Below are 17,370 nucleotides of genomic sequence, written 5' to 3'. Positions count from 1 at the left end.
CGCCCCCATCGAATGGGAGGTGAAATTAATTTTCCAAACACGACGATTCCACACACCCTCACGGGTCAGGTCAATCTTTGCGGAGGAGTCGAACAGACAAAAAAATCGATACAAAATCCCCTTCTGATGCGAAAAACAGTCGGTAAATAAGTGCCACCGAGCACCTGTGATGAAGCAAGCACATTTGTGTCCCTCATTTTGCGTGATCTGAGCGTTCCGGTTGCCTTCCAAACCGACCGTTATTGGGACGCCCAATTATCGGTTATTTATAGACGGCAACCGCTAACGCAAACGATTTGGAATGATTAAACGTGCCGCGCTAACACAGCTCGCACGAAAACGCGCTCTTCTCCGTCAGGCGGGAGGGATGGCTTTTCCAAGCACCACCCAAGTGAATTTTCACCACATGCACGCCCATCCCCGACCCGGGGACGGTGTAAAATTGCATGCATGTACATCCCATAATGGTAGGGCTCAGTTTTCGGCGACAACCGAACCTGACTTGGCTGAAAAAGTTGCTGCTGGCAAAATGAGGCTGCGTGCCGATGCGATGCTCATTACGACAATCAATCAGCGGGTGGTTGCGGTGAGCGCTGGAGCCAGCGTACGCAACGACAATGTTGGATGTATCCAATTACTCAATTACTGCCGCAACGCTGGCTCATCGAATGCGGCGATCGGATTGGCAGCGAAAACTGGCTACGCAAACAGAACCATCCCCATGCCCCATGTTGATGGGCCGTTAATTTGCCACCCGATCCGATCGTGGCTTGCCGATGAAAAGTGCTGGTTTTGTGCCGACCGTGAAGCACCCGTGCGTTGGCCGTGCATTTGTTTTGCGAGTTTGTTTGATGCCTCGGTATGGTTGACCCTCGCTCGTTTCGGCTTGCTTGCTGCTGGAGGTCCAAAAGCTCACCTGCACGAGGGCTAATTACCGTGACCTTTTGGTGCGTTATTTTTGTGTTTCTTTTGCTACTTTTATTAACCGAGCGCACATTGTGCTCCTTTTGCAAGCTCTACCGATGCGGTCCTGCGCACATACACAAAGCGATAAAAAGTGATTAATAAGGGGTGAAAAATTGAGATGCATTGGATTACCCTACGATGCGCTTGGAAACGCAACACCGGGCATCGGATAAGCGAGAAATAGCTTTTAATCGTAAAGGGGGGCAAGAAGCTAAGGCAAATTTGCGGTTGTAAATTTACATCCGCCCGGTGGAGAGCTGGCTCGTGATTGAAGGGGTTGTGCGTATCGTGATTAAGCCACCCGAACGCACCGAATTGAGCGCGTTTTAATCGCGTTTCACTGCGCTTATCAGCTGGGCGTAGGGAAAAAGTGCGTGTGGATGGGTTGAGTTTAATTACTCCGTTGGATGGAAACGAACGAAAGCTTCTCGACGACTGCCTCGGGTGCTCGTTAGCGTGAGCTCGCTGGCGTTTAAATAAGTGAACTAATTTCCACATTCCCATGCATGCATAATTCGAAAGACACGAGAATTTTTAGCCTGACGTCAGACGGAAATGAAACCGAAATTGGTGGGCAATTAGCAGCCCTGATAAAACTCAAAATTCGAAAGGCGCCCTCGAATACTCTGAACCAAAGCTGCATAATGCATAAATCAAACTTTTTTGTTGTACATTAAAATGCTAATTGATGTTGCTAGGCGGAAGCTGCTAGCGTTAAAGCTACGGCATGATTATTTCTTTTTTAACTCAATTTAATATGAAACTCAAGGTCAGAATTTACTACGTCGAAGATTTTTTTTAAATAAAATATCGTTTTTACGAAAAAAAAAAATCTATTGCTGAATAATATGAAAATGGAAAATAAAACTAGAAACGGCTTTTTTCCAGACAATATAAACGTTCTAAGGATAAAAAATAAGTGAAAAATAAAAAAAGTTAAATTGCAGAAAGGCCTGTTTATATCAAACAAAGAACAATCAATAACAAAAAAAAATTGGAGGTAATACGCATTCACATGAGAAGAAAAAAGAGCAAAACAAAAATACTACAATCCCATTATCATAAGCATAAAGACTCCAATAAATCACACTCCCAAACGAAATGGAAGCTAATTTTTTTTTATTTTCTCCCACCTCTCATCAACATTCGCTAACAACTCTACCACCCGTTGACAGGCTCAAATCAACTCAACCCACACAGGGCGCGCATTGAAAAGGAAAGCAAACCGGGAATGGCTGTGAAACATTCTTGCGAACAAAAATGTGTTAAATTCTCGAGCAACGAAAGAAAAAAAAAACACCACACAACCCGGTGTTGTAAAAGTCAAGCGACTATTACGGGCGCATATTTATGGGTGTCCGTCACGAAACGCACCTTCCAACAGGTGGATCTGGGCTCGATCGCGCCAGAACCGTTCTGAGCATCGAACCAAGTACGTTGGCAAGTCTTGAATGGCCACCTTCTGGTGCGTAGCGGCCTCCAAAAGCTAGCTAACCGACCGGGCTCACACATGCGGATCGGCCGGGCGAATTCATGCCACTTTGCTGTAGCAAACGTGCGCGAACGAGAGCCCAGAGAAGCTGAGAAGCGGATTCACTGCAGCGCGCGCCGTTGCTCAACTGAACTGCAAAAAAAAAAAAACCCCTTCCGGAGCTGGTGTCTACGCGCGTGGAACCAACTCGCGTTAGATCGCACCAATCGTCAGTCGCATCGTCAGTCGCGCCAGAGAGCGCTTGGTGAGAAGATCGTTTGTGTGGTTTTTTTCTTTTCAACCGCAGCCAGAAAATGTCCTCCACAACGAACGCTGAAGTGCCGTATTTTACGAACGCCGAAACCGGGTACGTTCCGGCAAAGTTGGGTCATCGTACCGATGCCGGAACCAATCCACTCCGGTTGCTTGGGTTCGTGCTGAACCACGTCATCCCGGATACGGTGCGGTTTCTCGTGCGCTTGGTTCCGTTGATCCTGCATGGCCTGGTGTCGCTGGTTTTGCCCGCCCAGCGTAAATCCGTCCGTGGCCAAACGGCACTCGTGACGGGTGGAGCTAATGGGCTTGGTCGAGCGTTGTGTCTTCGGCTGGCGCAGGAAGGTTGCAACGTGGCCGTGGTCGATATTGATCTAGCGAGTGCCCAAAGGACTGTGGAGGACGTTCGACAGCTTGGTGTAAAAGCGGAACCCTTTCTGGCTGACATTTCGGACTACGAAGCCGTCGAGCGGTTGCGAGAGGATGTCGAGACCCGGCTTGGGCCGGTTGATGTGCTGGTTAACAACGCTGGTCTGCTGGCGGTGTTGTCGTTGAGTGAAGGCAAACCTGCTGATCTGGAGCGCATCATTGGCGTTAATTTGCTGTCGCACTTTTGGGTAAGTGGGTTGTTGGATGTGAGCGAGAGATTTTTTTTTATTGTCCAAATTGTACCATCGAAATGTCAGTGGATCTTGCGGATAATTCAAGGACACTCACAATCAGCTCAGTAAGTCTGTTAAGGGTGTGGTTTCACGAGGGGTTAATTCCAAAACATGCGCCACGACAAAGTGAGTCGATCTGCACACACAAATCCCATCCTCACTGAGCAATGTGCAATGAAAACCACCACTCAAAATTGCACAGTAAACAGCACACACGCACACCCATGTTAATTACGCAACACCCTTCCAACACCGAAGATCAGCATGATCGAGCCGTGTCCCGCGACCCGGTACGGTCTTGAGCGCATCTAACGTTTGGAAGAAAAAAGCAAGCTTGCTAGCCTTGAGCGAATCGTTTACGTTTACACGAATCCGGTAATTTATACAGTGCAACAGTTCGATTGCGTGACCGGCTTTGAGTGGAAGAGAAATGCTGAGAGGAAGAAAGAGAAGCAAAAAAAAAACGCACCACCACCGGCAAATGGTCCTAATTGAAAATGCAATTAAGCAACGCTCGAAGAGCTGTTGTTCGTTCGGGGAAAAACGATTGCAAATCTCCGGATGGCTCAAAAGCGACACGTTGCTCTTTAAAATTGAACGCTCGGAGCGGAAAATGGGTGGTACGGTTTCATGCGGAGTCAACTTTGTTTCCCTTTCGTTTCGTGGTGGTGTTTTTAATAAAAAAAAAAGAAATAAGCGCAAAATTTCCCGGCCAGTTGAACATGTGGGGCAAGTGAATGAATGCATGAAGCGCATGTAAATATAGTGCACATCGAAATTATCCTCCGGCAAGGTGAGCTCCTTTTTTCATGATTTCAATTGTTTTGTGCTCGCGTGTGGCTTTTGGCTTTGGCACATCTCTCAATTTCCGACTCGGCGAGACGACCGACTAGCTTAATCGCACACACAAACACCCATCGCTTCTGCGCACAACGCAGGGCAGGAACGTTTTAATTACGCGGTTGTTTCCTTTTTCGCACACGCAGACGATACGCGCCTTTATGCCGGGCATGATCACCAGGCACCGTGGGCACATCGTCGGGATCGCCTCGATCGCGGGTAAGTAAGTGTTGCAGTATGTGTGTGTGGGGTGCATCTGTGTGCACTGGGAAAAACCCACGCACACATGCACGCGAAAATGCACTTAAGGGTTTTTTCCTTTTTGGCTCGTGATTTTCATTCGTAAAACGATGTTTTTCATGCGTGTGTGTGTGTTGCGTTGATTTGCAGCCTATTTTCCGGTGGGTCGCTTTATTCCTTACACCGTCACGAAGTACGCCGTGAGAGCGCTGATGGAGTCACTAAGCAGTGAGCTGCAAATGGATGGGCTGCAGGACAGCGTACAGACAACGTGCGTGTATCCGGCGTTGATCGCGACACGCCAGCAGTTTATGGACATGCTTGATAAGCTGAAGTAAGTCGATTCGAGGGAAGCGATCTGCCTCGATCGTGTAGTAAACTGATCTACGATCTTTTTTGGCAGCTTTCTGAAACGGTTCTACGTCTTCACACCACAACAAGTGGCCGAGCAAGTGGTCCAGGGCGTCCTCACCAACAAGCGCGAGGTGTTTGTTCCCTCATTCATTGCGTTTTTAAGCAAGCAGTTCGAGTAAGTGCTCTCTCTCTCTCTCACGCGAATCGGGGCGTTCAAAGGTGGAGCTTAAAGCTCACTTTCCCACTCTTTTGCAGGTGTTTACCGGCGAACCTGCGGCACCTGATCGTGTCCTGCATGATGCGAGGCAAAATACCGAAGCTGACGACCCGCACCACTAATGGCCCCACGAAACCTTGAGCCAGTGCCGTCCATTTTCCACCGTTCGAAGTGCATCCGAAATAAATAGCAAATTGCGCGCGAGTGCCAAGCGACGTTTCGTCCCCACCAAACCACCTGTTGCGAACCACCGAATTAGTCAATAAAGCATGCGAAAGAGAGAGTGAAAGAGAGAGAGAATGAGAGAGAAAAAAAACCTCCACAACACGCAACAAACCCCAAAACGAATCGTTAATAATTCACCATCCGAGCGAAATGTGATTGACTTTGCGATTGTGCAAACGGCGGGCTCAAACTTGACCCACTGGCTTCGGTGCAAGTTGGGGCATTGATGTGTCCGCGAGATGTTGTTGTAGCACGTTTTTCTTTGTATGTTCTATCTTTGCTCGATTTTGCAGACCATTCGCACCTTCATCGAGGGCATGAAACAACGCCGGCGAGGATGCATTCTGGCCGTCAGCTCGATACTAGGTAGGTGTTGTGTTGCAGCTTTATTGTATTTTTTTTTTGCAGCGCGAAAAATGCACACTTTTTCGCTCCATTCTCTCGCTCTTTCTCGCACGCTAGGTTACATTCCGATGCCTCGGACCGTTTCCTACGTTTCCACGAAGTTTGGCGTGCGTGGTATGATGCAAGCCCTTAGCCGGGAGCTGTCGATCGATGGCTTCGGGGAGGCAGTTACGACGACCACACTTTTCCCGACGTTCATCGCCACCAGGAAGGAGCTGATGGATTTGCTGAGCGAGCTGAGGTATGCCTCCGGTTCAAGTGCACATTTTCCCTTTTTGCATTTGCCCACACTGCTCTCATGCGTTTGGTGTTTGGTGCGTTTTATTTTATTTTTTCTGTGCGCTTTCCTTCCACCAGCTTGGATGAAAAGCTGGCCATACTGACGCCGGAGGAGGTGGCCGATACCGCCATCGAGGGTATGTTGCGAGGCCACACGAGCGTTTATGCTGCGCCATTTTTCATCCGATTGTACATGTACTTTGCCGAGTAAGTAGACGACTGTTTTCGGAGGATCGAGCGATCGAACGATCACGATCACGTTGGGTTCCATTTTAGGCTGTTGCCGTGTGCGCTGTCGAGTGTGCTGCTGGAGACAATTTTTGGAAATATTCCCTCACTGATGGGGAGAGCGAAAAAGGATGCGTAAGATGTGCTTACATTGTGCGAATGTCTGTCAATGTTCCTGCCTTACTGAAAGTATGCCATGTTCAGTTCCTGGATTTTAAGCACAAAGGACGAATGGGAAAAAACGCTACCTCAATGTGTCACTAAAGATGATTTTTTTTTTATTAATTTTTTGATCAACTGATGCTTATCGGATGATCTACGTTTTATTAATCATACTAACAACACTCAGACCGGTTGATACAAACGTTTTAATGTACGAGGATCGCGACTGCGATACAAAAAAAAAGCAACTTAAATATTACATAACCTAATGCTAAGTATATGATTAATTTTGTCAATCAAATGATGTGATAGCAATAAAAGCAGTGCATTTCAACCATGCGATCAGCTAACACAATCGCACGTCCTGTTATTCTACGCATACTGCACGCGTATATGCCTTGTTTTAAATATGGGTGACTAGCTGAAATGCACCACAATTCTCGGGGCTCATTAAAACTTCTCGCATAGGCATTACCTAAATTAAGTGCCCGCTCGAGTCAGCAATTAGCGTTTGTTCGACGGTAATTCTCTGCCCGTCGTATTGCATCACACCTCATACTGTAAGTGGCATAATCAGTTGGATTAGATACACATTCACCGTACATTGTGGCTTTGTTGGCATCTTGTTTGTGAGGTGTATTAGCAATTGATACGAGTTGTGAGGATAATTAGTTGAATCCATTTTATTTCACTGCGCTATGAATGCTTCACGGAAATTTTTTCTTTTATTGACATCGGAACTCGAAGAACCTAACACCGTCAATCATTCTGGAACCCCTTCACTAAAGCTTGCAAACAGTGGTGATGCAGAAATAACACGTTATCTGGTAAATTAAGCAGCTTAAGTTCCTTCAGCTTCTTGACGGCAAACGACAAACCTCAACCACAACTACAGCACAGAAAATGACCAACATTGGCTTAACAAAAAATTAAACCAAACGAAAATAAACCCACCCAAAACAATGCATTCTTTATCACTCCCCGGTCATTCGCCGGCTCTCCGACACATTTACACCCCACCAGACCACCACCAGGCTAAGGTTCGGAGCAATTTTTTGTTCCTAATACCCTGCAATTTCCAGTCACCCGCGTTGGCAGCTGTTTGGCGCCACGATACGCGATCAGTTGCACCTCGGTGTTTGCGCGGAGTGGTTCAAACGCAGCGAAAATTCAAACAGCCTCGTCACGATAACCGCGTCCGCACACCCGTGCATGGGCGCAAAAACGGCAAAAAGTGCATCCGACCGGTGACGAACGACGTGTGTGGTGCATTTTTAGCCCAGCTCGGTGGCAACGAACCATGCAAAGCTTACATAACCTCGGCAAAACGCCGTACCGGCGAGCATTGAGCGGGAAACCTTCAGCTGGTAGCAGAAAAGCAGGCCCACTTGGAATGCTCTGGTTTGCCGCCACGGTTCTGCTGGACGTGCTGACGTTCTTTGTGCTGTTGTTCCCGATCGTGGGTCGATTTCTGGTGAGGTTAGCTCGTCCGGCTTCGAAAAAGAACATCGCTGGTTGGACGGCTCTTGTCACCGGAGGAGCGAATGGGCTTGGAAGGGACATTTGCTTGCAGCTGGCTCAAACGGGCTGCCACGTGGCTGTGGTGGATTTAGACGAAACGAATGGTGCCCAAACTGTGGCCGATATCCGAAAGCTGGGTGTGAAAGCTTACTTCTTTAAGGTAAGCTTAGAAGGCATTGGCCCCTGGTAAGCTCTGGGACCGGAGTTGCGATTATCTAACAGTGCACCGAGTGTGACCGAGTCTCATAATCGACGCAATCAACTGCAACCAGTTTCTGCCTAGCCGAGCCGTTGCATCCATCGAGTGCAGGAAGTGCTGCAGCGCGTGCTTTAATTGGGGGTGGTTATTTTTCCGCAGGTCGACGTTTCCTCGTTCGACGCCGTAAGCAACTTGAAACGGGACGTGCGCGAAAAGCTGGGCCCGGTTGATATTCTCGTGAACAATGCGGGCGTTTTGCCGCTGATGTCCTTGCGCGAAGGTACCCCAGCCGATCTGCAGAAGGTGATCGAAATCAATCTGCTATCGCACCTTTGGGTGAGTGGTTGAGAAGTGAAAGGACTTGCGTTTGGGATTACGAGGGGGTTTTGAATCGTTCCATCGCTTGCTTGCAGACCCTGCGGCTGTTCACCGATGACATGATCGAGCGAAAACGCGGCCACATTGTGGCGATCGCATCGATAGCCTGTAAGTACTGGGTGTGGGTCGCTTCGTAACGCGGTCATGTGTAGGGAGTTCTTTGGTTTGGTTTTTCACCCAGCGTACCTGCCAATCGAGCGTATTGTTACGTACGCTGCCTCGAAATACGGCGTCCGCGGGCTGATGGGTTCGTTTGCCAGCGAGCTGCACAACGAGGGCGTTGACGATGTCGTCAAAACGACGACCGTTTACCCGTGCTTCATCAAAACGCGCCTCGAGCTGATGGATGCGTTGAAAAAAATGGGGTAAGCATGCTGGACAGGCTAAGATTTAGGTTTTTTTAGGTAAATCCCGCATTTTGTTGCTGTTCTTTTGCAGCATTAAAAACCGAGTTCCGATCATGCAATCGGTAACGGTTGCCCGTGCCGTCGTTGGTGGAATTCTCTACAACAAGCAGAACGTTTACATCCCTAAAGTGGTCGGGCCTTTCGTTGGAATTTACGAGTATGTAACGCAACTTGCGGTTGCGAATGATCGAGAACTAACAGCACCTTGGGCACCGTTTCATTTGCAGGAACCTTCCGCCTTCAGTGGCACATTTGGCGAAAAGGTGCTTCCTAAAGACGAATATACCGAACCCGATGAAACAGTAGAGTGATAGCTGTTACAGCGTAGTGAAGCTTTACTTCATCTTTGTTTGATAGATTTCTATTCAATTTCCTCGTCGCTACAATGTGGCACTGTTTCGTTTTATACCTTTAAGGTTTGGTATGTACAAATTCTAACACTAATAAATTCTCTTTTATTGAATAAAAAAAGTGTTTGAGTACATTTGCTTATTGCATTTTCTCGTAGATAGTACGTTGAGTTTCCCTTAGAATTGATACATATTCGGAAAGTTTGATGAATTTTAGTTTGTTCGTATCATAATTCTTTTAAGGCCTTTTTTTCTGTAAAATTCCAGGTTCTTCAAACTTTTTTCCGACTGTTCACAAGATATTTTATTCCAATAATAACTAGTGCAAAACAAACCCAACTGCTTCCAGCAGCCGGTGAATATGAGCCACGATCAGCTGTTAGCTCACGTCGTCTCACATCTCACTCGCATTCTTCTCACTACGTCTCACTTCTCAGTACTACTCGCGATCGATCGAGAGCGTGAGTGTGAGAAATGAGTGGCTCTCTTAAAAACGCAAATTTTTCTTTGTTTTCCCTTTTTTCCATGTGATTTTCTGTTCCTTCCAGCGATGAGAGTGAGACTGCACGTGCGAGTGAGAAGCAACATCACACCGGTTGGTTTACCACGAACAAAGAGCATATGTACGAAAGGGAGTTGACACACTTGATCATGCATTTGATCGCTATGAAGTATCGTTTTGAAGGTAAAATTTTAACACACGTATTTTCCGCAGATCAATATTTTAAAAACAGCAGTAAAACAATTTCATAAATTGAAAGAGATAGGAAGAAATATCTCAATTTGAGCAGTTGATCATCAAATTATTCCCGCACCATTGCTAACAAAATTCTGGCATGCTGATTTTCAAACAGCCATAGCTAACAACCTGTCTACTTTACTATCCAAAACGCTCGTTGTTTTTTTGAAGTTGAAGCTAACAGTGTGCAAGCCTCTCACGGTTACCACCACTCCTATTTTTGCTACGCCAACATTCACCAGGTAGGCAGAGGCGTGAGCCGGTCCGATCCCAGGTGTGTGCACACGATCGCTTTCGGAATTTACCCGCGCGATCAGTCGGTCTGTTCATTTCGCGCCCATCACAAGCCACAGTAACGCGTGCCCAACCGCCACAACAACGACGATCGTGCGTGATCAATCCACACCGGAGTGCTTCAAATCTCGCTTGAAAAATCACCATCGGTTAAAAACCCGCGCGAAAACATCACCCAACCAGTGCACCAGTGTTCGAACGAGTGATCGGTGATCGTACAGCCCAACCAACGCCGGTTTGAGATCAAGGTGGTCCAGTGCGAATGCAGTAGCAGCATTTAACGCGCCTACAGTGTGTGGTGTGTTGTGGCGCGATCTTAAGCTCGATCGCAACCCATTCGAGGGAAGCCAATGTCACATTAGCGAGTCGATAAACAGCTGCCAATTTGTGGTGGGCCTAAAGCTGAAGGCCAGTGTGTTTCGTGTGTGAATTTTCTCCCGAATTCCTTCGCCATGGAGGTGGCTTGGCGCTTCCGGATCATCTTCGTGATGGCGTTTGTGGTGATCATATTCGGTGATCTGCTTGGGTATGGTGGTGCCCGTAAGGAGCCCAAGGACAAATCGCTCCTGTCGGGCTTTACCGAGGTCGAAGCGAACACGGCCGAGATGCTGCCCACGGGCAAGGAACCAGGCGGGCCAGGTGCACAAACTCGCACGGGCCACAACAACGCCAACGGTAGGTCACAAAGATCCTGGCCTAAGCCAGCTCAATCACTCAGCTCAAGCACGTGTGTGCCCGTGGTGATCTTTTGTTTTGCTCTCCTCTCACACAGAGATCGGCAGCAATGTGGAAGGCGACTTCGAACAGGATCAAGACGCAGCCGGTCTGTCACCAGCGGAGTTGGCCGCACGCAAAGAAAAGCTGAAAAACTCGCTCCGGGAAGCCTGCCTTCCGAAGCTGCTGTGCGAGATGGCCGCCAAACCGAACTACTCGCTGAACGTTCGAGAACGGGATCTGCTCTCACTGATAAGGTACGTGAGGATGTCCCTCCTCCCCACGTTCGGTTTCTGTGGGTTGTGGGTCATTGAAATGGAAAAACCTGTTCCCTGTGCTTTTCTCCCCACCCAAGCCAAGTGAAAGGGAAGTTGCGCATGCGTGCATCGTGAACGCACCTAGTTGAACGTGGCTGTGGCGATTGTACAACGTTTCTTCGGTTCAATAACACGCGCCGGGGTCGATGTTGGACCCGGCTGGAGGCGGGCAACTCGGCTGAGGGCAACGCCGTTTCACGGTGCTTTTCATTTGCGAGTGGACGGTTTTTATTTCTTCTGCCGCCCAGCTCGTTTCTTTTGGAAAATTGGCCGGGATGCTTGCGATTGCGCGAGAACGTACGTTACGAACGTGGGTTTGCTGCTTCAGGTTGAAGTCATTCATCATGGTGTAAATGGTGATCGAAATCAACCCCAGCCTGCGGAAGCTGCGAAATGACGCAGTAAAGAACAACGGCGCAAATTACGCGATCACCGTAGCGTCTAGAAGCATCCACGAGGGAACACCATGCTGCCAGTGCACAAAAGTGGTACAAAGAACGGGCGTTGTTTATTTTTTTTCGGGCTTTGCCACCCATCAACACGTGCTGCATGATCAATACCGAAGCGAACAAGCAAATAAACCAACAGAAAAAAAAAAGAAACAATGAGAGCCTCGATCGAGCGTGACGTAGCGAAACACGCGCTCCACCAGAAGCCACGTAAACGGACGCAACGTGCGCTTTCGTGCCCAAGAAAAGCCAAGAGTCTGGCCACGCAAAGCGTTACGACTCTGGGGCTGGCCGCTTGTGTCGATTGTGCTCTTTCTTCTCCCCACCGAAAAAGGTCGCTGGGTGGCAGCGTCTGGTTGTATCATCTCGGTTTCGGCTGGCTGCGCCTGGACATTGCGGTTCGCGTTGCGTCATCGTTTGTGGTGGACATTCGAACCAAACGCGGCATGAAAACGGGCCAGACGGCGTTCGTTCGTTTTGGGCGATGGTTAAAGGTCAGGTCAAATTTGCCAGCCCTCGGAAGGTTTCCCTTCGAAACCGCGAAAACCGCGACCGACCGATTTGGTAGGGTGATCAGCGTTGCGTTTTTGTTGATTTTTTCCTTCTTCTTCTTCTTCTGCTCTTTTCGTTTGCTTCACTCGTTTTTGGTCTGGGTTTTTGTGCGACCTTGAGCGTGGAGAAAGTGACATATTTTTGAAGGGCCGCCAGACGAACGCTTTCGCTTTTTATGCACCACGTGCTGATCGCGTGCAGCGCTTTGTATTTTACTCGCCAGCTAGCGGAAGCTCGTAGCTGAAGATCGATTGTCGATGTGTAGGCGATAAGTGATGTTATATCATAGAAGACCTTAACTATGAATTTAAGGAAGTGTATCTTACTTTTAATATTATATTGATATGCTGTGAAATGATAACTACTGTAATTATACTGCCTAAAGATGGGTGTTTAACAGAGCTTTTAACAGCTCGTGGGGAACGTGTGGATGTAATTAATCCAATGAACTTGAGCTTATGGAGATGTGGGATATGAATATCGTTCGATTTTCATGTAATTTCATATAAATAATCATCCATTCAGACAAACTGTTAGGCATTATTTCCATGTCTTAAATTTTCCTTAAAAGCTCCACAAAGCTAAGCTTTTATTGAAACAACGAATTAGCTGCTGATAAGCGTATCAACTAGTTCTGTTGTGTTGCTGCTGCTGCTGCTGCTTTCAGTTTCGAACCGCTTTCTGTGTGTCAGCGATCGTACCACCCGATACCACCCAGGGGTTCATGCCTTCCAAACTAAAGCTACAACGAAAGCCAGGTCTTTCACTACCACCGAGGTGTCGTAGTACAATTTTAGTGCTAGTATCGACCCGGGTGTCTTAAGCATGAAACCGTGTACCAACCACCAACCGATCAGCCTGAAAGCAGCTGCCTTCAAAAAAGCAAATACACTCGCCTCGGTTTTGGTGTCCGTGCGAATTAAACCTGCAATCGATCGAGGTCAGCCACTCTACCGACTCGGCGACTGTGTCACCGTGCGGTGTTGCCGAGCCATTCGGAGGTTGTTGTTTTGTTGGTCACTCACAACAAAACCGTCCCACAAAAGGCTGAGTGCCACAAGCAGCAGGAGATTCAGCAGCGTGCCACTCACGGAAACTGAATATTAGCCACCGGGCGTAATTGAGCGGTTTGTACGCGAAACGGCGCGCGCGCGCGCGCGCGAGCTAACGCAAATAAAACCACCCCATTTGTTGATGGGGGAGGGTGTGTGTTTGTGTGCTCCCTTCGACCACCCACGGAATGACAATCGGAATACCCCACCAGGTGAGGTAATGCAGTAGCAGCAACCAACGCGCGTTGGGTAACGCGGCAACAAACGCGGACTTTCATTCAGTTCAGCCAGTTGCGCAGCTCATTGTTTTTGGCCCGAATGTGCTGGAGTTTGCGATTCAAGTTTCTTCAACCACCGCACTGGACATTTTCCACGCTCACCAACGCAGATCAACAGACAGCACACGGATTGGCTCATGGTTTTGTGGACCGATTGCGCACGGTGTTGCACCTGACACAGGCCAGTTGCAGTTGAGCTTCGTCACCTTGTTCTACTGCAGCAGCAGCAGTTGCAAATCGCATGGGGAAGCCCGTTCACCTTCAGGCTTACGGGCTGTTTGCAAATGTCACGATGCAATGCATATTTTTGGTGTGCATGTGTTTTTTTTTTCTCTCTCTTTCCTCTACAAAGCGCTAGATGTTGGAACAGGAAAATCGACTCTCTCGCAATCACGTTGAAGCGTGCTTCCGCGAAAGTGTGCGCCGCCTTTCCGAGCCAGTGTTTCCATTTACAAAAAAAGGGCTTCCCCGTAAAGGGCGTTGCGTGATTTTTTTTCTTCACCTTTCCCGAGCTTCACCTTCGCCAGGTGCAGCTAATCGTACGCACGTGGTTCCATTTTCCGTGCGCAACAACATTAGCAATCCGCCAAGGATGCCGCATCCGGTAGCGCTTTTATTTCCGCTACTCACCGTCGACAGCCCGGGGTTGTGTTTTGGTTGCGCCCTCACGTGCAAGGATAAGCGTGATGCGTAATTTATAGACTGTTTCCCCCTGCAGTTGGTGTGGTTTGTACCGTGCTGAATTGCTAGACGAATAGATTAACCTTTCGCTGGTGGTATCTGTTTAATTTATTGGTCAACAGCTTTGCTGTGCCTTGAACTTACGCAGCTTAGTCGTGCGAAATGAAATCAAAAGCCCGTGTTTGTGTCTGCGACATGAAAGGAAAACCCCTCTAGATGGTCGTGCGAGTAACTTGAAACCTGTAAAAAGCAATTCAATCGGAGTTTACGAGTCACGAGAAGCGAGCTATCGACCTGCAGCGATCGTGCCTGGTAACCGTAACCTAACGCGCTTCAAGCGGCGATTACATAAAAGTCCGGTTTGCGTGGCGTTTTGAGGGAAATGATCTGCCCATCGGGAGTGCCTCCGGGACAGTCTCGGTTGGGCTGGTTTCAGTTTCTGTTCCATCCACCAAGGGTCGATCACAGCCACCGATCGGGGCGCGATAGTGCACACTTATCGTGACGTGATCGCGCTCTCGCGATCGATAAGAACTGGACTGGGCCGGGAAGAAGTGCAGCCAAGAGCCAAGTGTCCGCCACGCCAGATGGTCTAATAGATGTTCATGTTTTTCGTTCCCTCCGGCAGGTCCACTACCTTATCGCTGACGATGGCGGTAAGCCCTACGAAATGGCACTTTGCAGCCCATATGGGCCAGCTGCTGCGTGATGCCGGTGATGCGCTCGTGACACCGATCGGATGCTCGCACCTTTGGCCCAGCTGCCCGTACAGTTCGAAAAAGCTGCTCAAACTGACCAACGTGGTGCACCTGAAGTAGTGTTACGTGTCGTGTGAGCGTTACTGCGTTACGTGATCCGTTACGTTAGGGCGCACGAGTGTCGTTCGGCTGCTGTTGGCCTTTTGAAGTGTGTAGGCTCTAGCTAGTGGAGTCTGCTTGCTTTGGAGGAGCCACAAAAGGAAGGAAAACCTCCATCACCAAGAAAAATAACCCCTTCGCTGTGTGCACAAACACAAACACACCCGGCAGACTGCGGAACTGATCGATCGGTTGGCCCTCGAGGCGTTCGGGAGTGAATCGTTCGGCCAAAGCACGGAAGTGAACCTTGGAACCACGGAGCCGCATTGTGGCCGGAAATTGTTCGTAAAACCCGCGTGCATCGGGCTGTTTGCAGACGGCAGATGGTGCGAAAAATAACCACCCGCTGACCTTACACGGTTCATTAGGCTTAGGAGGGGTTTCGGATGCGAATACCGTATCGCGTCAGTTCCGCTGACGAAACTTCAAGCATCACATCACATATGCCGCACCGGGTGATCATACGCATCCTTTCGGTGCCTGTGGGTGAGCAGTATGGCGTTCCACCCACGTGACAATGGTGCGGTTCGATGCGTTTAAACCCACTTAACGGTTCGAACGTGCGAATGATTCGATTATGAGCCCTCATTTGGTGACCAATCTGATACACACGCGAAAAAAAAAACGGGCCCAACTGAGAGGGGGGTTTTTTCTCTTGTTTTTGTTTTTCTTTTTGTGCATTCGTGTGTCCGCGTGCGTGCAGTGTGCCGTTACAAACGCACGCGGGCACGTTAAACAGTTCGGTGAACCGTGAAATGTGATCGATAAACGTTGTCGAGTGTGAAATAATGGCAACACTGTAATAAATCCGTAGTGTAGATAGGTAGGATATGAATAAATTAATGTTTTCCGCGGACAAGCGCGAGCGCGGGAAATCGATATTTGAAAAAAAAGGGGGGGGAAACAAATAATTAAGTGCACACGACGAGTAGAGTAAGGCGTACTGATGGTGTTGTAAATAAATGGCGCCGCGAGAAGGTGAAACATAAAAGAGCCCCAAAATAGAGCAGGGCTTAAGGGGCGCATCTATGTATGCCGGGGGTCTACAGAATTGCCCGAAAGAAGTGGAACTGTTGTATGATAATTTAAACTATATTAGTTAAACCCAGGCTGCCCCCGATATCCGTGACGATCCCGATGATAGACGTGTTTCGATAGAGTAACGTGACGTGTTCGTAAGCCAATAAAATGTTACTGATCATATTTAAACTGCCCTCGTGGTGCCTGTTTTTCCCACACACACACATGCTCCACTCAATCCGAAACCGATCCGGTGCCCAATTTTCCCCGCCCGGAGCCGGAGTCGGTGAAATATGCTCCACGATTTGAATTTAAGCTTCTGCGGTACGGCTCACCAGCAGCGAGTCAGTGTTAGCTACCATCGCTTCTTGGCGGCTCTGATGCACACCAGGTCCAGTCTGCCAGTATTCACTTCGTCGTTTATTCACACTTCCGTGCAGTGGTCTCGAATTTCCCGAACTCCCTTCTCTTCCTGGTGGGTGGGGCAAAAGCCACGAGCGTAAGATTTATTGCATTCAACAGCTTTTCTGCGCGAAATGTGCGCGTGTGTGCTATCGGGGAAAAACCCATGGCTCTCGTTTTCCACGATCCGTTCAAAGTTTTCCCAGCCCTGACGTACCCTGACGGGGGATGCTGAAATGCGATATCTACTTTGTTTTTTGTGCAGCCTTTTGTTTTTTTCTTGTTGTTTGCCGTTTCGTTCCCACACGAGCACCACCCGGAGAGTGTGTTGTTATCAGCGCATTTTTACCGAGGCTGCGTTCGTCCCGGAAAAAGCAAATAAAATCTTGTGCCGTTCAAACTTCCGGACTGCGATCGTTCTCTCTCTCTCTCTCACACACGTCCAGACACACGGTTGGCTTAGCATGATTTACATGCGATCGCACCGAGTGGCTTCCTCGTTCGTTGGACTCCAGAGCCCTGTCTGGTGCCTGGTTCACCTCGAAATGACAAATCGGGTCCGATTCACAAGCAAAAGCGCTTTGGCCTCGCGCAGAACTGAACGGTGAACGATTTTTCCCGAAACTCCCAAGCGTTCCCATTCGCAAGGACACCTGGACCGAACCGAGGCGCCCGTATCTATCCGATTGCTGCAAATCGCTGCCCTAATTCCTGCTGCCCATCCTTTAGCCCCGACACGGCGCACGGTTTTCTGGCCGCCAAGGGGTTCCGGTTCCCGGTTTCGAAATGTTTACCATTCGTCTTGTTTTAATCCGGCGGTGCCACACTTTATCTGCTG

General features: G+C 48.8%; 4 protein-coding genes across 4 annotated transcripts in view; 3 read left to right on the top strand and 1 right to left on the bottom strand.

Moving 5' to 3' along the window:
- The window catches only part of LOC128724452 (pikachurin), a 99,168-nt gene that overhangs the window by 45,378 nt on the left and 36,420 nt on the right, over positions 1-17,370 (bottom strand). The gene's annotated exons all lie outside the window — the stretch shown is intronic.
- LOC128727135 (17-beta-hydroxysteroid dehydrogenase 13-like) lies at positions 2,701-5,836 on the top strand. The gene is made up of 6 exons (XM_053821006.1): positions 2,701-3,327; positions 4,359-4,431; positions 4,603-4,786; positions 4,856-4,981; positions 5,062-5,614; positions 5,711-5,836. Exons 1-5 carry the CDS (start codon positions 2,752-2,754, stop codon positions 5,162-5,164), a joined length of 1,062 nt encoding a protein of 353 aa, XP_053676981.1. The 5' UTR covers positions 2,701-2,751; the 3' UTR covers positions 5,165-5,614; positions 5,711-5,836.
- LOC128727136 (17-beta-hydroxysteroid dehydrogenase 13-like) lies at positions 7,623-9,133 on the top strand. Its single transcript, XM_053821007.1, has 6 exons — positions 7,623-8,003; positions 8,202-8,378; positions 8,456-8,528; positions 8,602-8,785; positions 8,859-8,984; positions 9,055-9,133. Exons 1-6 carry the CDS (start codon positions 7,623-7,625, stop codon positions 9,131-9,133), a joined length of 1,020 nt encoding a protein of 339 aa, XP_053676982.1.
- On the top strand, positions 10,663-15,672 carry LOC128727137 (uncharacterized). Its single transcript, XM_053821008.1, has 3 exons — positions 10,663-10,885; positions 10,983-11,181; positions 14,882-15,672. The coding sequence occupies exons 1-3, from the start codon at positions 10,663-10,665 to the stop codon at positions 15,069-15,071; spliced, it is 612 nt and encodes a 203-aa protein (XP_053676983.1). The 3' UTR covers positions 15,072-15,672.

Source organism: Anopheles nili, chromosome 3 (assembly GCF_943737925.1).
Source record: "Anopheles nili chromosome 3, idAnoNiliSN_F5_01, whole genome shotgun sequence".
NCBI classification, from domain to species: Eukaryota; Metazoa; Arthropoda; class Insecta; order Diptera; family Culicidae; genus Anopheles; species Anopheles nili.
This window is presented reverse-complemented; position numbering and strand designations above follow the sequence as displayed.

Bases quoted from the DNA above. Each gene is read 5' to 3' on its own strand.
- LOC128727137 (XM_053821008.1), top strand. From the start codon at position 10,663: ATGGAGGTGGCTTGGCGCTTCCGGATCATCTTCGTGATGGCGTTTGTG. The intron at 10,886-10,982 runs GTAGGTCACAAA...CCTCTCACACAG, and splicing joins GGGCCACAACAACGCCAACG to AGATCGGCAGCAATGTGGAA. The intron at 11,182-14,881 runs GTACGTGAGGAT...TCCCTCCGGCAG, and splicing joins GATCTGCTCTCACTGATAAG to GTCCACTACCTTATCGCTGA.
- LOC128727136 (XM_053821007.1), top strand. From the start codon at position 7,623: ATGCAAAGCTTACATAACCTCGGCAAAACGCCGTACCGGCGAGCATTG. The intron at 8,004-8,201 runs GTAAGCTTAGAA...ATTTTTCCGCAG, and splicing joins TGAAAGCTTACTTCTTTAAG to GTCGACGTTTCCTCGTTCGA. The intron at 8,379-8,455 runs GTGAGTGGTTGA...GCTTGCTTGCAG, and splicing joins ATCTGCTATCGCACCTTTGG to ACCCTGCGGCTGTTCACCGA.
- LOC128727135 (XM_053821006.1), top strand. From the start codon at position 2,752: ATGTCCTCCACAACGAACGCTGAAGTGCCGTATTTTACGAACGCCGAA. The intron at 4,787-4,855 runs GTAAGTCGATTC...CTTTTTTGGCAG, and splicing joins GACATGCTTGATAAGCTGAA to CTTTCTGAAACGGTTCTACG. The intron at 4,982-5,061 runs GTAAGTGCTCTC...ACTCTTTTGCAG, and splicing joins TTTTTAAGCAAGCAGTTCGA to GTGTTTACCGGCGAACCTGC.